The 22,305-nt window shown below is 42.5% G+C and overlaps 1 protein-coding gene across 1 annotated transcript in view; it reads left to right on the forward strand.

The window, feature by feature from the left end:
- Positions 1 to 22,305, forward strand: part of CNTNAP2 (contactin associated protein 2) — a 1,777,718-nt gene that overhangs the window by 1,748,394 nt on the left and 7,019 nt on the right. The window contains exon 25 of the mRNA XM_034648877.1: positions 19,676 to 19,756. Within this exon, the coding sequence (XP_034504768.1) occupies positions 19,676 to 19,756 (81 nt within the window). The remainder of the gene's footprint in view (positions 1 to 19,675; positions 19,757 to 22,305) is intronic.

Consider the following 22,305-nt stretch of genomic DNA (forward strand, 5'->3'; position numbering starts at 1 on the left):
GCCTTATATAGGAGAAAAGGGAATGAGGAGAAAAGGCCTCTATTGAGGGGAACGTGGTTTTCTAAAAGAAAAAAAAAACAGGAGATAAGAAAGTGTGTGATAATGCTTGTTCATGCAGCTATGAATGGTCTTTCCGTCTCCTTCAAGGCCATGGAAGTCCCTGGAGAGAGCACTTAAAGCATGCTTAGTCTCTGTCTCCTTCCTGGGAGTCCCAGCCGCCCAGAAGAGAGAACGGCTGTCTCATTTCCCAGAAGGTTCCACTTTCACTCAGCTAAAGGAAGTTCCATAAAGATTTCTTTCTGCATCTGCTGAACCCAAATGTCCTAAGCTTAAAAATCATCTTCATACCAACCCTGGGGTTCTAAGTGGACCCCCACATCAGCAAGGGCACCCTACTCTTTGGGAGCCTTTTGCTTTTTTCAGATAATCTTTCATGTGGAAATAGAGTAAGAATCTTTGCTACCAGACATTCAGAAACAAAACAACAGTATATACACAAAAATACCATTGCTGCCTGTAAGTCACGTGTTACCTGAGTCTGTGTAGGGCCAGGACGGGACAAGAATGAAGGCGAGCGCTAATGAGTCCTGCTTTGAAAAAAGGACAGTTGGAAGTAGATGGATTCATCTGGTGCCTTGGAAAGTGTGGTCCTGGAAGCTTGTTCCAAATGCAGAATCCCAGGCCCCTACCCCAGATGCACGAAATCAGCGCCCGCATCTTAGCAAGGTCCGCAGGTGACCTAGGCACACGTGGAAGTTGGAAACACCAGTCTAGTGCAGTGGTTCTCGATCTCAGATCACCTTTGGCTTACCTATTCAGCTTTGACGAATCCTGATATCCAGGTTGCACTCCTGACGCATTAGGGCAAACCCTCTGGAGGTGAGAAACAGGTGTTCGTAGATGGCATCCCTCCCCAGATGATTCCAGTGTGTGGTCAAGGCTGAGGATCACTCATCACATAAGAGAGAAGCTTGCTAACAGCCCCCTTGGTAAGTCCTTTGAAGTAAAGTTACCAGAAGACAAGAAAATTAAATACCCAAATAATGCAAAAAAAAAAAATCAGTTTAAGTAAAACAATGGGTAGTAAGGAGGGCACGTATTGCATGGTGCACTGGGTGTTATATGCAACTAATGAATCATCGAGCTTTACATCGGAAGCCGGGGATGTACTGTATGGTGACCAACATAATATAATAAAAAATCATTAAAAAAGAAAAGAAAAGAAAAAGAAAAACAATGGAGCCTTTATGTGGTGAAATCACAAATGAAGAGGCTGTGGCAATCAGCTTACAAAAGGCTGGGCTCCTCTGAACATTGATTTTGTTGGGAAGCTCACCACGATGGAGCTTTATCTAAACTTGAGGAGTGCCGATCTCCCCACTTACAACTGGAGAAACAGACTGAAAACAAACAAACAAGAAATCCACAGCGTGGGGCTGGACTCGTGGCTCTCAGGGGATCCTTAGAGAAGTGGCTGCGCCCAGGAAGGAGCCTCCATTTGCCAAAAACGTCAAATTATTTTTTCCAGTTTTTGAACGAGCTGCAAACTTTATTTGAAAGGTTATCGGGGAGGGGGGGAATGCAGCTTTAAAATAAAGACAGTGCATTTGTGAGGAACAGGGGTTCCTATGGCCTTAGTAGTAAAAGGATCTTACTGATGAGCTAGGGCTGCTCACTTCATGCTCACACCAGGACATTTGCTTTGCAGAGAACAGGAAATTAGAATTTGAGACAACCACTCTTAGATCTTGTATTCTTTCTGCTCTCTTACATTTCTTTCTTTTATCTTAGATGATACCAAAGGATAAAAACAAAAACTGTATTCCAAGGTATGCAGGCTTCGAGTGATAAGATCTTTTCCTCTTCCATGACACTACCAACTAAGCTACTCTTTACCTCGATAAAGCCTTTTGGGCTCTGTCACTGGTTTCCAAAATGAGGGATATTTACGGTTGGTCAGGCTGTGCACTGCATAACTCATTTGCATTGTAGTCCATGGCTTCTGGAGCACTGCAACATGGTGGCCTTGATAGGGGGGTCACCAGATCATTATGGGAAGAAAATAGACATGGCATTACATAATATAAAGTTATTTCCTGTTCACTTCTCTTTCAGTCCTTCTAATCTTGTATAAGAGAAAGTCTCCTTTGGCTCCTGGCATGTCTTTTAACACCTCTCCCACCCTTGCTATTCACTCTTTAATAAAAAAAAAAAAAAAACCAGGCTTGACAGGCAATGAAATTCTTCAGTAGGGATATAAAATGTAATCAATGCATTTATTTAAATAAGAAATTAGGTCAATTTAGTGAAAATAAGTAAATAAATAGTAATTGGGTTTTTCATGGATTTGGCAAAAAAGGTGTAGCTGGTCCCTACACGACTGGAGTTTGGAAAACACTGGACAGTTATGACGGGAGCATCACAAACCCAAGGGCCTAGCTCGGGGCTGGTAGAGTGTGTTTTTTAGAGGGGAAATGACAAATCATGTTGATTTGATTTAAACCAATTCTGCGGTATTAGAAATATCCAGTCAATCTTTTTTCCACCTAGTTTTCCCCCCTTTGAAAACAGGTACAGCCCATTTCTAAAGCACATCGTTATGGTCGTTAGAATATTTTTAGAACAGCAGTTACAAGGTAGAAAAAGCAAACCCCAGCCCTCAGTTCCGGTTTATTTAAAGGTCGCAGAGCTCCAGATAATTATTGTGATTTACTTCTCAGGATTATGGGCTCTGTTTTTTCTCTTTGTCAAATTCAGAGAATCTTGTCTCCTTAGAATGGCATGGATTTGCCAGCAGGAAGACAACTTCAGATGGCAATGTACATTCTGCAAAATACAAAAACAAAACAAACACCAGAAAAAATAAATCCAGGAGTCTGATGCCATAAATTTCTGCACTAACAACTCCAAACTGTACATCAAGCTGTTTTATGAGGTGTGCATATTAAGTGCTGGCGTGTTTTATCACGTTCATGATATTTGGTACAAAATATATCCGACCAAAGGCCACATCCTCGGATCTTTTAAAAAATATTAACATGGAGGGGCGCCTGGGTGGCGCAGTCACTTAAGTGTCTGACTCTTGGTTTCGGCTCAGGTCATGATCTCCGGGTCGTGAGATCGAGCCCCGCTTTGGGCTCCACACTCAGTGGGAGTCTGCTTGGAATTCTCTCTCCCTCTCCCTCGGCTCTTCCCCCCCCCCAAATAAATTTTTAAAATATAGATAAACATAGACAAGGCCCTTTAAGATATGAGATTTCATTCCCTAAGGGATCCTTTAGTTAGATTATGACTGGTTACCATCTCGCAGGACTCCCAGTCCATTCAGGTTATATTCTCAGCGCGGGTGCACGGTATGTAACAGGTGCATCGCACCCCAGAGAGGCCCTGCGGAACGGGCAGCCAAACTCCTAGTACCCGCTCTCCCCGGGAGCCGCTGGGCTCCCACCCTAGAGCAAACCCACATCTGATCCTGGGAGGCTTCTGACCAGAATTCTCACAGCTCCCTGGAGGGAAGCAGGCAGGACGTGGAGGGTCCTGAAGCATTGAGCAGAGTGGAGAACAGTTAACACAAACTAGTTGAACAGTTAAACAAACAGTTAAAACAAACAGTTCTCCACCCCACCCCACCCCACCCCCAGACCCAAGGTCACGGGTTGTCAGGAATCCAGGAGATCCAAACCCAGACTTGTCCAGTGGATTCACTCAGGTTAGCAGACCAGGTGAAAAACCAGCCCTCTTAGGAATGTGGTTCTTCACCCAGATAAACTGGGAATTAGGTGGACTGTGGTCCTTGGGATGGCTCAGTGTAACTGCCCCACTCCTGTTAGATCCTAGAATACAGTCCCCCAGGTCCTGGCTGGGAGGACTGAGGCTGCCCCTCTCCGAGGTCCTTCACCATGGGAAACAGCAAGTTGATTTCTAAAGGCTCCCCTAGCTCTACTGCCATGATTTTTAATAACTTGATTTCTTGTCTATATTCCAATTTCCTTTCTGCCATCTGAAGATAAAATATTTTTCTGTCTTCATGGATATAATGAACATTTTAAAGCTCCATGTATCTATTCAGTTTCCTCCCTAATTACAAGCTGGTAGTTGGTTTTCTGTACCACCTGCAAGCACTTAAAATAATCGTTCCAGCTCTTATAATTACATCTTAATTATTTCTGAGCAGATCCCTGCTTTCAACCTTATGCTAAGATTGCATGATTAATGCATTCAATCTCTGATACCTAATCTTTTTATTATCTGTTGTGTTTTTTGTTCCCTTCGGTGACCGAAACATACACATTTACTTAAGTGCAGGAACAATTATCACCCTCTTTTCTAATGTGTACTCTTCCTGCAAATGGTCCAAACTGTCCTTTTCTGTAAAAGTGCCAAGCATATTACAGAAGCCCAGGTCAAGTAGCAGATCGGAGTTACAGATTTGTGATCAAATGGTCATTGATGCTGTTCCCATCTTTTGTTTCCATAAGGAATGGCTTTCCACACATGATTTTGTTGGGTTGAGGGATGCATTTTTAATTTTGGTAGCTGTTATACGTCACCCTCCACAGATACAGTACCTCCAGTCCAGGAAGGTACGAATCCTTTTTCCCCACACACTCACCAACCCAGTACATTGTAACATTCTTTTGAATTTTGCTAGATCTTATTTGAAAAAAATGAAACTTCATTGTTTTAATTTAGATTTCATTAGTCATGAGGGAGATTAAGTCTGTTTGTATGTGTTAACAAGTACTTATATTTATTTTTCCACGGACTCTTTCCATTCTTTGACCAAAGAATTAGTTACATTTTTCCTATTTGTTTGTTGGTCATTGACTTCTTACTTGACTTACAAGAATTCTTTAAATGTTAGGTAAATTCGTATTTTACTACATGTTTGAATGTTTTCCCAGTTTGATCTCTAGTTTTTGAATGTATGAGGTTCTTTCCATGTAAAAACTTTAAAATGTACCAGGTATGAAATATAAAGTGTTTCGTGGCATTTGGGGTTTATGTCATGCCTTCTCCATTCAGAAATTATTTTTAAAATTATTTCACATCATTTTTTCTAATGACCTTATTTGTAAGATTTACATAATTTTTAAAGATTTATTTATTTATTTATTTATGAGACAGAGTGCGTGAGCGTGCCCCAGCGCACATGGAAGGGCAGCAGAGGGGGAGGGAGAGGGACAAGCAGACAGACTCTGCCCTGAGCGTGGAACCCCACGTGGGGCTCGATCCCACAACCCCGAGCTCATGACCTGAGCTGAAATCAAGAGGTTGAGGGTTAACCAACTGAGTCATCCATGTGCTGCTCTAAGATTTACATTTTTAATCCAATTAAAATTTATTTGGACAAAAGAAGTTGGGAGTCCCACTTTTTTCTCGTTGAGCTCCCATCCTCTCCTGTACCTTTACCATATTCTCAGTCGCCCTTAATAATTTGAACCTACTTCTGGACTCCCTGATCAATTACATTGATCTGACTCTTCATGAGACAGTAGCAAGCTGTGATAATGATTCAGCTTTTATAACAGCATTTAGTATCTCCTAAAGCTGGTTCCCTTTTACTCTCTTTTTCAAAATTTCCCTATCCTTGCACACTTACTTTTCCCATGTGATGTTAGAATTCCAGTCATTTCATTGGGATCTTCTAGAAAGTTTATTGAGATTGAATTTTATGTGTAAGTTAGTTGCAGGATAATTGACATCTGTACAACTAATGTTTCCCTGTCCAGCAAGAGAATGTCTTTCCATTCATCATGTCTTCCCGTCCATACAAAATTCATATGAATATAACTTTAAAACATTTCCTGAGAGAAATCTTGTTTCTCTTTTTTGGCAAAGTGATTAAAAACAAAAACCAAAAAAATCCTCCCTATCTTAAAGTAAGCTAATCTGGCACCTAATTACATTAGCAGAATCCTTCATAGCAGCACCCGGATGAGTATTTGATTAAATATAAATGAGACAAGGTACGTGCACACCAAGGGCTGTCTTAGGTTTCTACCTAGTACATAACATGTCTTACATGTATGTGTGTTTGTGTGTATATATATATGTATATATCTTAGGGATTCCTGCAGACATATGATATCTTAAGGACTCTTGTTTTGCTAAGTCTTATCGGGGTTAGGTGTTAAATAGTATCGAATGCCATTTCAACATCTGTAGACATGAACCAGTTCTTTCTCTTCTGTGATAAAGTAATGGGGTGCATTGTAGCACTAGGTCCCCAATAGTGAACCAAGCTTTCATTCCTAGCATGAACCACATGTAATCATGGAGAAGCATTCTCTCAAGGTATAACTAAAGGATTTTACTAAAACTTTTAGTGGTTTGGTTTTTGTTTGTTTGTTTTTTTACATTAATAATTCTTGGGTGAGATAGGTTTGTAGCATCCATCTGCTTTTTTTGTGGGGTGAAGATTGGGGTCTTAAACTTATGCCAGCTTCAGTGAAAGGGGCCACACAGCCAGAAATGTGGGAGGCCTCTAGGACAGCAGTCTCAGACTGGCCAGAAAGGAAACCGGGACCTCAGTCCTACAACCGCAAAGGCTGAGTTCTGCCAACGAGCCTGAGCTTGGAAACAAATGTTTCTTTAGAGCCTCCAGATAAGAACTCAGCCCTGCGGACACCGTGACTTCAGTCTTGGGATCCCCAGTCCCACCGTGCTGGATTTGTCCACTGCTCCCCAACTAGTGGAATAACAAGTGTCATCCGAACTTTAAGGAGCTTGGAATCACCTGGAAATTGGTGAATGAGATTCAGTAGGTCAGAAATGGGATTTGAGATTCTGCATTTCTAACAAGCCCCCAGGTGACGCCGATGCTGTGGGCCCATGGACCTCACTGTGCATGGCAAGCGTGTAAGTAGCTTTCGAGCATCACCTGAACCTTGTGAATTTAGTAGTCTGACCCCATGGGGCGCTTGGGTAGCTCAGTCGGTTGAGCGTCCGAATCTCGGTTTCAGCTGAGGTCCTGATATCAGGGTTGTGGGATTGGCCCCCTTTCAGGCTCCACACTTAGGGTGGTGATTGCTTGGGACTCTCCCCTTCTCCCGCTGCCCCTCCCCCGCCCTCTCTCTCTAACATTAATAAATCTAAAAAAAATACATAGACTTCCCCTGTAAAACCAGTGGAGCTTACCAGTTTTGTGTTTTGTTTTGCTTTGCTTTATATTGTTTTGTTTTTTTGGTGAGCATAGCTCTTTGACAACTCTCAATTTCTTTTCTGATAACTGGTTTAATTAGATTTTCTTTGTCATCTATAATCATTTCTGTTATATTTTTCCAGACATCTGTGCTTTTAATCTAGGTTTTCAAATTCATTTCCGTAATTGAACAAAATAAGTTTTTATAATTAATTTCCATTCTCCAGAAATTTTCTCATTTGAATATTTTATACTAGGTTTAGGTTTTCCCCCCTTTTCTTATTGATTAGATTATCTGACTTTTGGGGTTTGTGTTTGTTTGTTTGTTTGTTTGTTTGTTTGTTTGTTTTTTTCAAAGAACCAGCTCTGGATTTATTTGTTCTATCATGTTTCTGCTTTCTCTTACCAGTTGCTTTTATCTTGATTTCTTTACATGTGTATTCACTGCTTTTTAACTTTGTGATTTGAATGTTTAATGCTCTCATTTTCATTGTTGGTGTGTGTGTGACATCCCTTTACAGAGGCATGTGAACCAAAGTTAACAAATCTGAGCTCTGAGCCCAAGACTCACTTCTGTGACCTCATCTCCCAGAGGCGATGTCTTGGCATACATGCTTTTATCTAAGCACCTGAAAAGCCTCTGGAGATCACCTGACTTGCTACAGCACCTCCCCATCCCCTCCCACCCCCATGTCACTGAAAGAACAGATCTGGCAGGCTTGCATTTTGCAAAGCAGCGGGGGCCAGGGATTGAGAATTAGGGAGGTAAGTGTCTGTGGTGCAAGGCAGCGGGTTGCCGCCCCCAGTCAGCCCAACCCCTACACTCCAACCCCTCCACACCCCTGCTGGCTCCCTAGTGGCTCTTGTGTCTGACAGGTGGAGGGGAGAGTGCTGCCCAAGGATTCCTTTCTTTCCTAACCAAGACTATCTAACTCGCTTGAACTCCACTGTGGAAAAATCAGAAGGGGCTCAAACATCCAGCTTTGGGACCACGTGTCAGCCCTTCTTTCCTCCCTCCTGTGGGATTCCCTTTCAGTCCAATTTTCCTCTCCCCTTCTCACCCTTCGTCCCTCACAGTAGATTTGAAAGCCAAGGAGTTTAGGATTCTATTGGTCTTCTCTCTGTGCTCTGCGCCCTCCGACACCACAGCACCTGGCCCCATCCTTAGAGCCCGGCTCCCCTAGGTCTGTGCCTGGCCAGCCTCTCCTCCTCCTAGCCTGTCACGTGGGGCTGGGGAGGGCAGGGGAACACTGGGCACGTTGCTATGGTGACTTCCCTGTTGACAGCAGAACCACTGACTCTAGCAGGTCCCACTGTCCATTTTTGCCTCCTTCTTGTGTCGTAGAAATGTTACGAGAAGCCCATGAAAGTGACGCGGGTTTGAGCTCAGTGTTGTCCAGGGATGTTTGAGCCTAACCTTGGCTCCATCAGACCCCTGTCTGACGCTTCCTACTGTGCTCTGTCTGGGAACATCCATCCATACCCCTTGGAGCCATTCAGGGGGAGTGTAGCGTCTTCCAGATGAATCTGGCGTTACTTTCTTTACTGACTTGTCACTCAGAAAGACTGTTGTCAGAATCCCTAGGTGTGAATTCTCCCAAGGGAATCCCTGCCAGTCACCACTCTATCTTTGCTGGCAAATCAGGGTCTGTGTCCTTCCCTATGATTTCAAAAGTTGCAGAAACACTATCCAGATGAAGTGTTGGACCCAACACCATCCATCCGCTTTTCAGAAAAAAAGTCACTCTAAACCCCAATAGCAAATAGGTGATAAGTTGTTTTTCTCATTTGAAAAGGTCTTTGGTTGATTCCCCAGGCTCTGCACAGACTACTCAGAAATGTCTAAAGACCCAGGGGGATTCTTGATTCTGCTGCTGAGTTTCTACCTGAGAGCAATCCCAGAAGGCTTTGGGGAAAAAAAAGTAAAATCAACTTTATGTTAAAATGTAAATGTACATAAAAATCGATGTTGATGTGGTTGCAATTATTTTAAACACAGAGAGGGAGATGGGTTGCTCTGAAATGTCCCCCTTGGAAAAGCTAAAGAAATTACTTGGGAATTTTAACTTTTAGAAACCTGGGATGGATAAAGACAGAAACGATGGCTTAGATTTGTGAGTGACTTTAACGGCGAAAATGCTTTCGGCACCGGTTTTGTTTTCTGCCGACGGTGCACCTTTGTGGTATGTTTGGACATTATTAGCCACCTTTTAAAGATAAGAAAAATCGACTCAAAATAAATGCATTCATTCCCTCGGTGACCCCCTGAGCAGCTGCAGCAGTGACTAGCTCAGGTCTGGGGGCACATCGGCATCAGCGGGGAGCTTTCTAAAACTCCGATGCCTGCTCCCGGCCCCCAAGAGAGTCTTACCGTGCAGGTGAGACTGAGCCAAGGGCTCCCGTGTTTAAAGCACCTCGCTCAAAACTATACAGAGACTATCATTATCGAGTCTGAAATTCATGTCTACTCACTCCAGATTCAGTGCATTTCCCACTTTTCCTTCCTCTCAAAAGAAATTTGAAATTCAAATGTAAAAGAATTCCAGTTCTCATTCAGAGTTGTGTTCCTGCCTCCTGTCAGCCCTTCAACATAATGCAGAAGTCTGAAATCATGATCCGTCTCTAGAGGTGAAATCCCTGCTAATCAGTACACCTTCCCTTTTTCTTCCCGCTTTCTCTTTTCCGATATGGACTAAGTCATCCCCAAGACGGCTAGAGCCAATTAAGTATTTTTTCACACTCTGTTGTCATGAATGAGGAGAGCTGTGTCAGAGCCACATGGCTTGTACGGGAAGTTTATCACATCTCGATAATGATGTGAGCCAGCACTGGGGAGAAATCTATTTGTGGAAGACACTGGGAAGCTTTAATTTGTTGTACAAGGTTCTCTTTGATGACCCTTAGTCATTCCACCTGTCAACAAGCAAAGACAGTTGTCTTCTGAGATCCGAGGTTAATTCGAGAAGAGAGCGGTTCAAAAGATAGCAGAAATATCTAGCATGAGAGTTGTATATTCAGTTTTATGAGGTCAGCCTTCTTGAAAGAAAAGGCATTGTCTTGGGATTGGGATTATGAATTTTCACTGGTGCTAATGCAGCTGAAAAGAGTATTTCAAAAGCAAGAGCCCAACTGGGCATTGATAAAAGACTTAAAGTATGTGCAGAATTAATTTTTAAAAGCACTTTCGGTTTGCGCTCTCCCCCCCTTCTAGCAGACCACACAGTGGAGGCAGAACCCAGTCAGCAGGCTGTGGTGTGGTGTATACCACTGTGTTCTCAGAAACCCTCCTTCTCTGCATACTGGTTTCTGAACTCTTAGGGATAAAAAGGGTGCATTTTGCATTTTGATGAGATAGCGGTTACAACACAGACCTCCTACAAAGCCCAAACCATGTGGTTATTGACAGAGCCGGTGCCTAGAGAGCAAGGCGTATTCATCACCTGAAACAGAAGACTGCATTTTCTGCAAGTCGAGATATAGATGTTATAGCAGATTAAATGCTTTTTAAAATGCATTTTATTATTCACTGTGCTACCTCCAAAGACATAAACGATGACAAAAGCAGACCAGTAATAGCCAGCTGTTTCCAAAAGAGTTGCCCACAGTCAAATTACAGCCTTCGAATTTACTAGAAATTTCCATAAAGGGGGAGTCAAAGGATACATTCATCCTTGCCTGATTCCTCAAATGATTCAGTGGGCCTAAATATTCTCACAAATGATGAAACTCATGTCTGGGGTAGATTTCGGGTGATAAGGAAGTTATTTTCCCCAAGCTTTCAAACCATAAATTCTGGAAGTCCAAAACCTTCACTGATATTTGCTTGATGCCTCATGGATATGTTTCTCAGCAGAAGTCTGGAGACAAGAGCTTCAGGGCCTCCTGGAGGTATTGGTCTTCCGAGTGGTGCCACTGCGACCACTGTCCGAGAGGAAAGGTGAATCCATTGGGAAATGTCTGTAAAAGACACATTTGGGGCTTGTTCACCACGACTGGTATCTTCCCATCCTCATGTTCTCAGCCACCCTGTCCCTGGAAACTGAGACTATTTCCACTGTTCAGCAGACAACCAATTCTTGTTAATACCGCTTTGCCAATAATTAACCACAAATAGTATTAGCTGAGACCCCTGCGTACCGAGTGTGTTCACCGGGCTTGGTAAATGAGTCTGTAACTGTGACCCAGCATTTCATCCAGTGATAGTCGCCTGGAGCTTTGGAATATTGGTCACACCACGTTCCTCTGTGGCTGTGGGCCTTCCACCCTGAGCTGGCTGCCTTCTGTCCCAGCCTCTACCCATGCAAGAGCCAGCAGCAAGGAGATCAGAATTCTTTCAAAAAACGAATCAATTCCAGAAAAATCAACAACCCAGCATTTTGGAAAATATGTCTGTTTTCTCTCCTGTGTGCTTTCAAATGCAGATGTTCCATCAGGAACCTAGGTGCCAATATCACAATATTTCCCCCCACCCATACACTTGCTTTAAAGAATCGATTGTGTTATTTTTTTTTTAACCCGGAAAGGTCTCCAAGGACATTCCTTAGATAACCTTTTAACTCCTTAGCTATTTTTTATGAGACTGCTGTTAATATTGGCTAGTGATAGACTCTCCCTCCCCCCGCATTCAAAATATCAAAGAATCAAACTCAGAACTGAAAGTAGAGTTCCTACGGTCCTGAAATGAACAGGACTAAAGGAAATGGGACAGGGGGTGTTTGTCTTGCAACTCACTGAAAACACACAAGTGGTTCAGCCAAAAAACCAGAAACAAGCAAAACCAAAGTTTCTCGGAAGGAATTCTTTCAATTCCCTCTCAGACACCACATTAAAGTCAAGGCATAATAAGAGCCAGAGACACAAACCGCCAAAGGTCTCTGTTCAAGCTCTGCCACTCCAGGTGGGGTTTATAGTCGAGCAGCCTGTAGAAATGCAGATTCCCAGGCCCCACCCCAGACCACTCAGTTGCGCTGTCACTGGGGGCTGTCTAAACTTTTTCTTCTTCCTTGTACTTCAGTCTTTTTAAAAAAATTGTTTTAATTTAAATTCAATTTAATTAACATAGTGTATTATTACTTTGAGGGGTAGAATTCAGTGATCGGTCAGTTGCATATAACACTCCGTGCTCATCACATCATGTGCCCTCCTTAATGCCCATCACCCAGTTACCCCATCCCCTGCTCATCTCCCCTCCAGCAACCCTCAGTTTGTCCCCTAGAGTTAAGAGTCTCCTATACTGCATTCTGGTGTGCCCTTAGGGTGCCTACACACCACCCGGGATGCTGTGAAAATGCAGATTCCAACGGAGTTGGAAGTGCCAGCCCCGGAAGGGGTGTGGGGGATCCTGCTGCCACTGAGTCTGGAGTGGAAACCCTGTTATCCCGGACCCTTAAGGGGTTTAAATCAATCATACTGCCCCAGATCTGGGGCTTCCCTGATATCAGCATGGATTTATTTACGCCCCGTGGCAGAGGAAGGCAGTGATTGCTCACCTAGGCAGACAGGGGTGTGGCAGTCCTCGTCATGAAGGGAGCACCACACCACCGGGCTCCCCAGCCCTCGCTCTGGGGCTCCCTGATCTAGGCTTGCAAGGCTCGGCTTGAGAGCTATAGTAAGATGCATGGGAAGCGGCTTCCATGAGTCCAAAGGGCGCACGCTTAGGTGTCCGGCACCTCCCGGCTGCAGGACTCTGAACACGGCATGGGATTTCGCCTCTTCCACGGTAGAGAGATGTTGAGGGATCCAACCTGTGAAAGCCATCACGGCCTCTGATCCGCAAGTGCCCAGGACATCATTCAGCAACGGTTTTGACAGCCGACTCAGAAACAATTGTAACTAACAGAAGAAGAAACAGTTTGCCTGCCTGAGCAGTAACAAGACACCTTTGTCCAAGTGAGAATGGGTACCATGTGTCTTACCCATGTTTGTTTCATGGACTACAAAGTCTGAGCTTCTATCAGTAACAAGCTATTTCCAGTTCAAATACCTATTTATAGCTTATCAGACAAAAGAATGCGGTGTCAGCCTAGTCTGGGAATATGGGCAAATCTTTCTTGCTAAAAGGCAATTGAGACAATTCAGAGTTGGCTTAAAAAAAAAGAAAAAGAAAAAATGGAAGGAGGGAATCTAATATAATCAATAGCCCATTCAGTTCTTTTGTGTAAAAGTTAGTATTATTTAAACAATCAGACATACAGCAGATGATGACCAGGTCCTCTAATCTGTGTATTGTCACTTAAGGAACCTCTTTTGGTCATTGGATCTCTGACACCCGGGCAAGCAGCTGCCACTCGCTCCCTCCTTTAAGAAGCTGGAAATGGAAGGCTTGTTTAACTTCTCAAGTCAGAAGTCAAAATCCATACTCTCTTCCCCAGTTGAAATTGAAATCGTGGCTGGCTATCTCTCTGCACAAACGGAAGAGTGTAGAGGTATAAATACAAGACTGAGGCTTGTGTGGGTATGTGCCACACGCTGTTTGCCTGGATAAAAACCTGGTGGGCTTGAGAAATCTCTCCCTCCTGACAACGTGATCAGCCATAGCCTTTCTGAAAATAAAACAACATCCCCTTGTATCTTCACCATCTTAGTCGGCCGCCATTTGTGTATGTTTCTAAAATATCAGTCAGTAATGAATGGCTAAAACAAATTATTTGAAAAAAATAAAATTTTTTGCCATCGAGCTCAGATTAGAAGAGAGAATAAAGCGAAATGAAACAAAGACGCTGGGAAGAACAAAGACACATATACATCATCCAGCCCAGCCCCCACTGCAAAAATCGTGTGGCAATCTAAATTAAATTATAACTAATAGCAGCAGTTTTGTTCGAGTATCTCAAATTATCACTTTAGATGCTGAAGCTCAAGTGGTTTCCATGGCGATATTTTCTCTAGGAGATGTCAGCTACTATCTAATTTTTTTGTCCCTGATATATGACAACCTGAAGCTTTTAGTGCCTTTCATTTGGGGGGTTTTATGTTAGATAATCTCGATTTATTTTTATATGCATTTAAATGTGTGTTTTATTTGCAATTGGTTTCTGAGCCCAAAGTCTACAATTTTACATATTTTGAAACTTAGTAAATAAGAACCGTAACTATTTATCTCGTGGAGTAAAAAAAAAAAAAAAATGCTTCACTACTCCATCCTCTCCCTGCCTGCTCAACGGGACAAGTAAGAAATTTGAGGCTAAAGAACTCAAATCTCTCTTTAATATTCTGTTCTTCCAACTGTCTTTTAAATCATTTATTTGTACTTCAGCACCTGCCTGGAAACATCCTCGGGTAATTTCTCACATTCTATAAATGTGATCAACCATTATATTCTGACAGTGATGTTTTAAAATACAATTTGCACTATTCATGATTTCACAAGTGTTCCCATGATGGTAATAACCACTCTCTCTGTGCTGTTTGGGCCCGTGAGGGACTCCAATCTAGAACCAAGGGAGTATTGGTCTTCAGTTCTCATACAGTGTGGATTCAGAGGTGACTGCATTGTTCGGCTGATCCCGTCAGTATGTGGAATTATCCTTTGTCAGATAAAATGTCTCTCATGCTCAGCTTTTGAAGCCAGACAAGTGCAGTCGGAAGCTTTTATATAACCTTGGCTTCCCCAGGCAGGCCGCCAACCACAGTGAAAATAACTGGGCTAAATGAGTTCGTTGCCTTAAACCCATGCAGTCGTGTTGATGATTTGCTGGAGCCAGCGTAGGCCATGTACCATGATGGGGAACCACTTCCCCTAGTCCTGCCCTTACCGTGCTTATTTTCATATCAGGAACAGTTCAGCTTAGTGTTTTCACGAGTGGTTTCTGGAGCCAGTGTCCCAGCTCTACTGGCTTACTGGTCACGGGACCTCAGACAAGTTTCCAGCCTTCCCAAATGGGCTGAATATGCCAGGATCTCGAGGTTCCACATGGGGACGAATTGAGTTAATATGTGAAAAGGACTTAGGCAGTGCCTGACTTGTAGGAAGTGCCGTTACGTTCCCTAAATAGCTTGCTCCTGAAATTTGAATTTCTTGTACATTTACGTGTCATGCTCCACATTGGAAGGAAAACGCTTCCGGGTTGATTCTACCCACGGCTTGCTCTTCCAGGCCCTAATGTGAGGAGTCATCCAAATGATGACTAATTTTATAATCCTAGAACTTAGAGGTTTACTACTCATCACATAGAAACAACCTACCTGATGACTGGGGGCCTTGTATGACGTCCCTCGCCTCCTGGCAGGTGGGGTTCAGAATTTGCCCCCCGGCACTCAGGAGCCCCGTTCATCTCTGCTGCAAGGAAAGGGCACCCCCCCTCACTGCTGCACAGCACTCAGAATAAGAGGTGCGGGTCACCCTGTCTTTTGCTTTCCTGGTAAATCCCTCAAGAATGCAGCAAAGGGAAGGGAAAAACGCCTTTGGAACCAGAATAAAACATGCATGCTTTCTATTCTTTTGGGGGGAGGAAAGCATATTTTTACTCACCCAGTTCTAAGATCTGATCACTTTACTGTATATGTATAATTACGGGGAGCAACACCCCCCAGGCCTGCTTTTAAAAGTGTGTTTGCTGTTTCCTTCCTTGCTTTCAACCTGAAGATGGAGGAAGAGGGAAAATGCCCTAGTACTGAGCTCTCAGATCGCTTCTCATGTGGCAAAGACAGTGTCCGTGTGTCGAGGGTGAATCTGACCCGTGTCTGAATATGTTTGGGGCCTATGATCTGTTTTCCTTCTCTGGGTGAGAAGGGCAGTAGGAGCTCACATAGGGCTCTGAAACCTCAGCCAGACTCTTCAACAAGCACGTGTGTGGGTGAAGAATCACTCATCATCGATTCTTCCAACAACATGTTCTGCCCGTCCTACACTGGGCAGGAAAGGGGAAGAGAACTAATCTCTAGGCGTGCAAAGGAGACATGGTCTGTGCATGGTCAGTAGAATGGGGGTGGCCAGACAGACAAGAGGACATGAGCAAAGGAAGTAAGCAGAAATACACACGTTTCTGTGAGACACTGAATCAGCTGACGTTGTGCCATGCTTTCGGAGGTTATCATCACGTTCTATTATTCAGAAATCCAGGAGAAAAGTGTATTGAATATAATCTTTGCCTATTTGATGCAAGTCTGGTCTTGAGACTGTTACTATCTAGAGTCTGATTTTTGTTTGTTTTTTTTTTTTGTTTTTTTGAGATAGACTCCATGCCCAACATGGGACTCAAATTCATGACCCCAAGATCAAGAGTCACATGCTTTACCAACTGAACCAGCCAGTCTGTTTAGACCTACTCATGGCATTTCCCAAATTATAGGTTCCTTGATACTGCCACACCCCTAGAGTGGCTCAGCTCTCAGAGCAAGCCAGGCGTGGGATGGAGCAGAATGGCGCACGTGTCATGGATGAGCTTTGTGCTCTGGTCTCACTCACGTCTCTCGGTTTCCATGTTTCCCGATGTGCATTTCCCAGAGGATGTCGGGACCCTTCACAGTTGCTGTGAAATCATTTCAAATATATCTATCAAAATAGCAATTGCTGTGCTTGGCAGAATAAAACAGATTTGCCTCAAGTGGGTAAGGACTCACACACACTAGGACAACCAGACTTAAGTTATAAATAAAGCCATGAAAATAGGGGTGCTAATGCGAGAATCAGAGCCTTGCCTGTTGAATTCCATAAGGAGTCCTCTTGCACCTGAGGGTTTCCCACTGGTCATTTCTGATAATCACCAAAGACTAGTGGACACAGGAACCACTGGTGCCTTTCCGTAGTCAATGTGCTCATTTCCTTTACTGGGAGAATAAGCCGCTGCCTTGCTATAAGGGTTGAGTAGAGCTTAGGTAGCTAACTTCCAAAATTAGACCTGCACCGGAGACTTGATTATTAGAGGAGGCTACAGAAACATTTGCATACATAGCTGTGAATGGGCTGATTTTAACAATCATCTCCTTAGCTCTTGCTTCTCGTCTGCACTACGTGTCCTTGGGACCACACACATAATTAGGACTGGCACCTGTCTGTACGAGGATGCCTACCATGTAAGGAGGGTTGAGAATTCAGACTGATCACCCTTGACAAGAGTGCCAGACACGTGGCCGAGGATAGTTTTAGGAAAGAGGTAAGACTTGGTGGACACAGAGAGGAGAGGCAAGGTGGATGTGAGAAGGCCACATGGATGAGCAAGGACACGTCGACCTGAAGCGTCAGGAATGGAACAGTGGGCCTGGCAGGGAAGAAGCAGGAGAGAAATTCAGCTCAAAGGAGGCCTCTCTCCCCTTGCCAAGGAGTTTGGATTTGAAACCAAAGGCAATCCTGGGATATTTTTAAATGTTCTCTTCTAAGTCTTGTTGTTCTTCTCAGGTCATCTAGGGTCATCCCCACACCTTCCACTACTGTTCGTGTAGTACTCAGGGGAACGTCAGGGGAACCACAGAGCCATATCCATATCTCTAAACATCTGTGTTTCTCTGCAGTTTTGTGGCCGAGGACATAAAACCATAAAGTGGGTTTTGAAGCAGAGAGAAACTGTGCTACTTTCTATGATCCGCATTGCAGGAAGCAGAAAAGCAAACAGTTTCATAGTATCATGAATATCACACAATAGAATACTAACAAAATCGTCACCGTAATTTTTTGTCTCCATGCTTCATATATTTTGAAGGGTCATATTATTTAAAAGTGGTGGAGAGATTTCTGTGTTTATCGAAAGGAGGTGAGAAGTCGGAGCCACTCGTAAAACACCAAACGTCCAGCAGATCTCTCCATCTGAGTGTCCCGTAAGCGCCTCAAACTCAGTACATCCGAGACAAACCAGATTTCTCTCCCTCATCCCCTAAAAAGATTCCTCCTGCCATAGTCCTGCCCAAGCTAATATGTCTGAACGCTGGGACTTCCTCACCTGGCTGTCTCTTCCCAGCCCTCAAAAGGCCAGATGGAGAAGACAGTTGACTTTGGAATTAATCCTGCCGGATTTCCAATCCCAGCTGGGCCGCTTACAAGCACCCTTGGGCTTTCTTAGTATCTGTGTTTTAATGAAACCAACAGATCTGAGTAGCACTGATGGCCAAGCTGATTTGAAATATGATGCATCCAGGAAAGAATAATCTTCCTGGTCTGAAGTAAGAATATCAACTTGAAGAGAGAAAGGGTTAAATAGCATTTGCTGGTAGTATCTAAAATCTCTTTTTGGTTGCCCTATTTGCTAGGGAAAAGAAGAAGGAAGGCTCTACCTACTTTTCTTTTGTTTTCTTTTTTTTTTTATTTTTTATTTTAGTTATTTATTTGACAGAGAGAGCCGAAGCAGGGTGAGCGGGAGAGAAAGAGGCAAACTCCCTGCTGAGCGGGGAGCCCGACGCGGGGCTCCATCCCAGGACCCTGGGATCTTGAGCGGAAGGCAGTCACTTAACCCACCGAGCCACGGAGGCGCCCCTTGACCTACTTTTCATCATTATCCTGGGAATCCTCAGAAGTATAGAGCTCAAGGATGAGCCTGGAAAACCTGAGTCCTCAGTGAGATTCTCCTTGAATCATAACATAAGCCTTTTTCCTCAGTGTGTACACATTGAATTATGCCAAACAACTAATTTTTTTTAAATATCTCACTGATGCCGTCCAGTAGCCGGGGCTCTGACTACGCTGAGGTAGCCTGCTGAAGGAGAAGCTGCTTCTGCTGGAATATTTGCCTTAAACCTTAGCCTCTCGAGCAGAAGTTCAGCGAATGTGAGGTCCTCTTCGAAGCTGAGTTGGCTGGTATGGATAATGATAGATACTCTGCTGACCTATGGAAAGACTTCAGGATCTATTTGCCCTGTGTGTCCTTGAAAGGTATCTTAGAGAAGATTGAAATTGAATACCGCTGGTTCTTTTTTTTTTTTTTTACAATAGGGAAAGAGACAAATTTCATTAGGCAGTTTATATTATTCTCAACTCTTAGGAAATTTTACTGCCTTACAAATTCCTGACACATACTATGTTTTATTAGAGCCATGTAAAGTATTAATTTAAAGAAATGATTACTTTGTAAGCTAATGCTAAAAGCTATAAAAAGCTCTACAAAAATAATCAGTGTGACCAGTTGAGAATGGGATAAAAGTGAATAGGAGGCAGATTTCAGCCAAACATAAGAAAAAGTCTCCTAATATGTAATTGCTATCCATTTTTCCAGCTCTGATTGTTCTGAGATTCTCTAATATTCCTCTAAAGGATTTATGGTGCTTCTCTGGGCCTCGTGTCAGGGAGAACAGCCAAGCCCGGGGCGGAGGTGCTGTGATCTTGTGGAAACAATAACAAGATGGGTCTGTCTGAAACCGACATCTCATCTGCACAAACAGGAAGTGTATGAAGAAATATGAACCGGGGCGCCTGGCTGGCTCAGTCGGTAGAGCGTCCAACTCTTGGTCTAAGGGTTGTGAGTTCAAGCCCCATGTTGGGCATGGAGCCTATTTTAAAAAAAAAAAAGAAAAGAAAGAAAGAAAGAAAAAGAAATGCACATCGAATTTGGGGGGGTGATATATCCTTGACTCTTACTCTTGACTTTCTCATGTCTTCCTCTGCAGCCAGTGCTGATTTTCCGTATAATCCAGGACAAGGCCAAGCTATAAGAAATGGAGTCAACAGAAACTCGGCTATCATTGGAGGTGGGTGATGTATAGAACAGGCTTTCACGTAGCTGCTCACCTGTGGAAAGTAATAATTTTCAATAAAATCATAGTTAAAAAAAAAACAGTCTTGTAAATTTTTACTTGATTCATTTTGCTATTTAAATATGACTTAGCATATGGATGTGGAGACACCTGGCTACTTTTTAATGCTGCCCTGTAAATAAAGGAGGGGTGCTGAGCTAGCCAGCACCTGACCAGGCAGGTGGGATGTTGTGCAGTAGCCAGGATGTCCATATACCACCTCTCTTTTCCATTCTGATTCCCTCCCCTCCCAGATGGCCCAGGATAACTTACTACAAAAGTGGGAAGGACTATGCCAGTCTGGTTTGAGTTGTCTTAATAAAACTCATCAGAAAATTAATAAGCCAGAGTATCTAAAATATTCTAGCCTCCTTTCTCACCATGGACAGCTGCAGAAGGATTAAACTCTCCTAACACAGTCTGTCCTATCTGGGTCGGCACTGACAGCCCTGTTGCCCACTGCCTTCTTCTCCGCCTGCGCCTTTTGTCTTAGTTCAAAAGGATGTTTCCTGCATGTCCCAGTATAGCTAATATTGTAAACATATCAAGGATTTTAAATCCAGCCAATCATCCTGGCTTAGCCAGTAGCTTTCCTTTCCACATGGAGACAGTAGATGCCTGTAAGAAATATATGTGACTATTAAACTAGAATACATTCAGAATGCTGCTTAAATCACATTGTCCAGAGTTCTGGTGTAATCTTATCAAGGTCCCTATCCTCACTGATTTTTGCTTTTTTTAAGATCAACTTTATTGAATGTTAATATGCACTTACTCAAATGAAACAAACACGCACTTACTCAAATGTCTCAAACACACTTGAGACAAACACGCACACCCATCCATAACCACCACCACAATCAAGATAGAGAACATTGCCATCCACAGAAAGCTCTTTGTGTCCACCCTTTCCCCCGCGCCAGTCCCAACGAAGGCAACCTCTGATTTGCTTTTTGTCATGTAGGTTACTTTTACCTCCTTTAGAATTTCGTATAAATGGAATCATATAGTATGTCATCTGTGGTGCCTTACTTCTTTGGCTCAGCATAGTGTTTTTGAGATCTATCCACATTGTTGCACGTATCGATAGTCTGTTTTTATTGTCAAGCTGTATTCTATCGTACAAATGTATTATCATTCGTTTTATCGCATTCATTTTATCTACTCACCTGTTGCTGTTTGGTTTGTTTCCAGATTGGAACTATTTTGAATAAAGCTGCTATGAATATTCTTGTTGAAGTCTTATGTGAACATAAGTTTTCATTTCTCTTTAGTAATTCCTAGGAGTACAATTACTGGGTGTTATAGAAAGTGGATATTAAACTTTATAAGAAATTGCTATCCAGTTTTCCAAAAATGGTTGAACCACTTTACATTCCCATAATTAATGTCTGGGAGGTCGGGTTTGCTCCACAATCTTATTAATACTTGGTATTTTCAGTCTTCTTGATTTTAGCCACACTAGTGGGTGAGTAGTGGTACCTCACTGTGGTTTTACTGTTCGGTTATCTGATGACCAGTCATTTTGAGCATCTTTTCATGCGCTTATTGCCTAATCTTTTGTGAAGCGTCTGTGTAAAACTCCTTCGCCATCTTTTAACTGGATTGTATGACTTCTTCTTTGGAGTTATAACAGTTTTTTATATTCTAGATAGTTTAAGTCCTTTGTCAGACATCGGTATTGTGAATATTTTCTTCCAGTCTGTGACGTGCCTTTTCATTTTCTTAAGTGGTATTTTTTGAAAAGCAAGACATTAAAATTTTGATAAAGCCCAATTTTTCAAATCTTTTTATAGTTTGTGATTTTTTAAAGTTCTGTCTTTAAAAACATGCCTGTTCAAGGTTGTGAAGATTTTCTCCAGTGTTTTCTTTTAGAACTTTTATAGCTTTGGTTTCTCTTAGTAATAATCACTTTGAGTTGGTACATAGTGTGCTATAAAGGTCAAAGCCATTATTTTCCAAATGAATATCTAGTTATTCCAAGACCATTTGTTGAAAGGCTATATTTTCCCAAATTTAATTTCCTTGGCACTTTTGCCTAAATTCAGTAAACCATGTATGTGTATGTCTGTTTTCTGAGCTGTATCCTGTTTTGTTGATATGTTTTATATATATATATATATATATAATTAATCTAGGGAGTAAATATATATATTATATATTTTATATATATATAATATATATGTATCACAATATATTCTTTCCCCTGATTGCACAAACCATCAGTGCAAAACAAGAAAAAGCACCAAGTAAAAAGCCAGTGAAAAAGAGAAAAAAGAAGAGAGCTGCTAATTGAAGCCCACATAGTTGTATATTTGTGTATATAACTATTAAAAGGATATTTATTCAGTGCTAATAACTTGAGTATTTTTCTGTTCACAAATCCATTATAAAATCTAGTCGATTCTTTATATAATTTTTTACATTATGCTTTAAAATAAAATCTCTGGACAACTTAGCAGGTTTTAAATAATTGTCACTTCAGTAAAGTGGAAAAGTTGATG

The sequence above is a fragment of the Ailuropoda melanoleuca genome, chromosome 1, assembly GCF_002007445.2.
Source record: "Ailuropoda melanoleuca isolate Jingjing chromosome 1, ASM200744v2, whole genome shotgun sequence".
Lineage (NCBI taxonomy): Eukaryota > Metazoa > Chordata > Mammalia > Carnivora > Ursidae > Ailuropoda > Ailuropoda melanoleuca.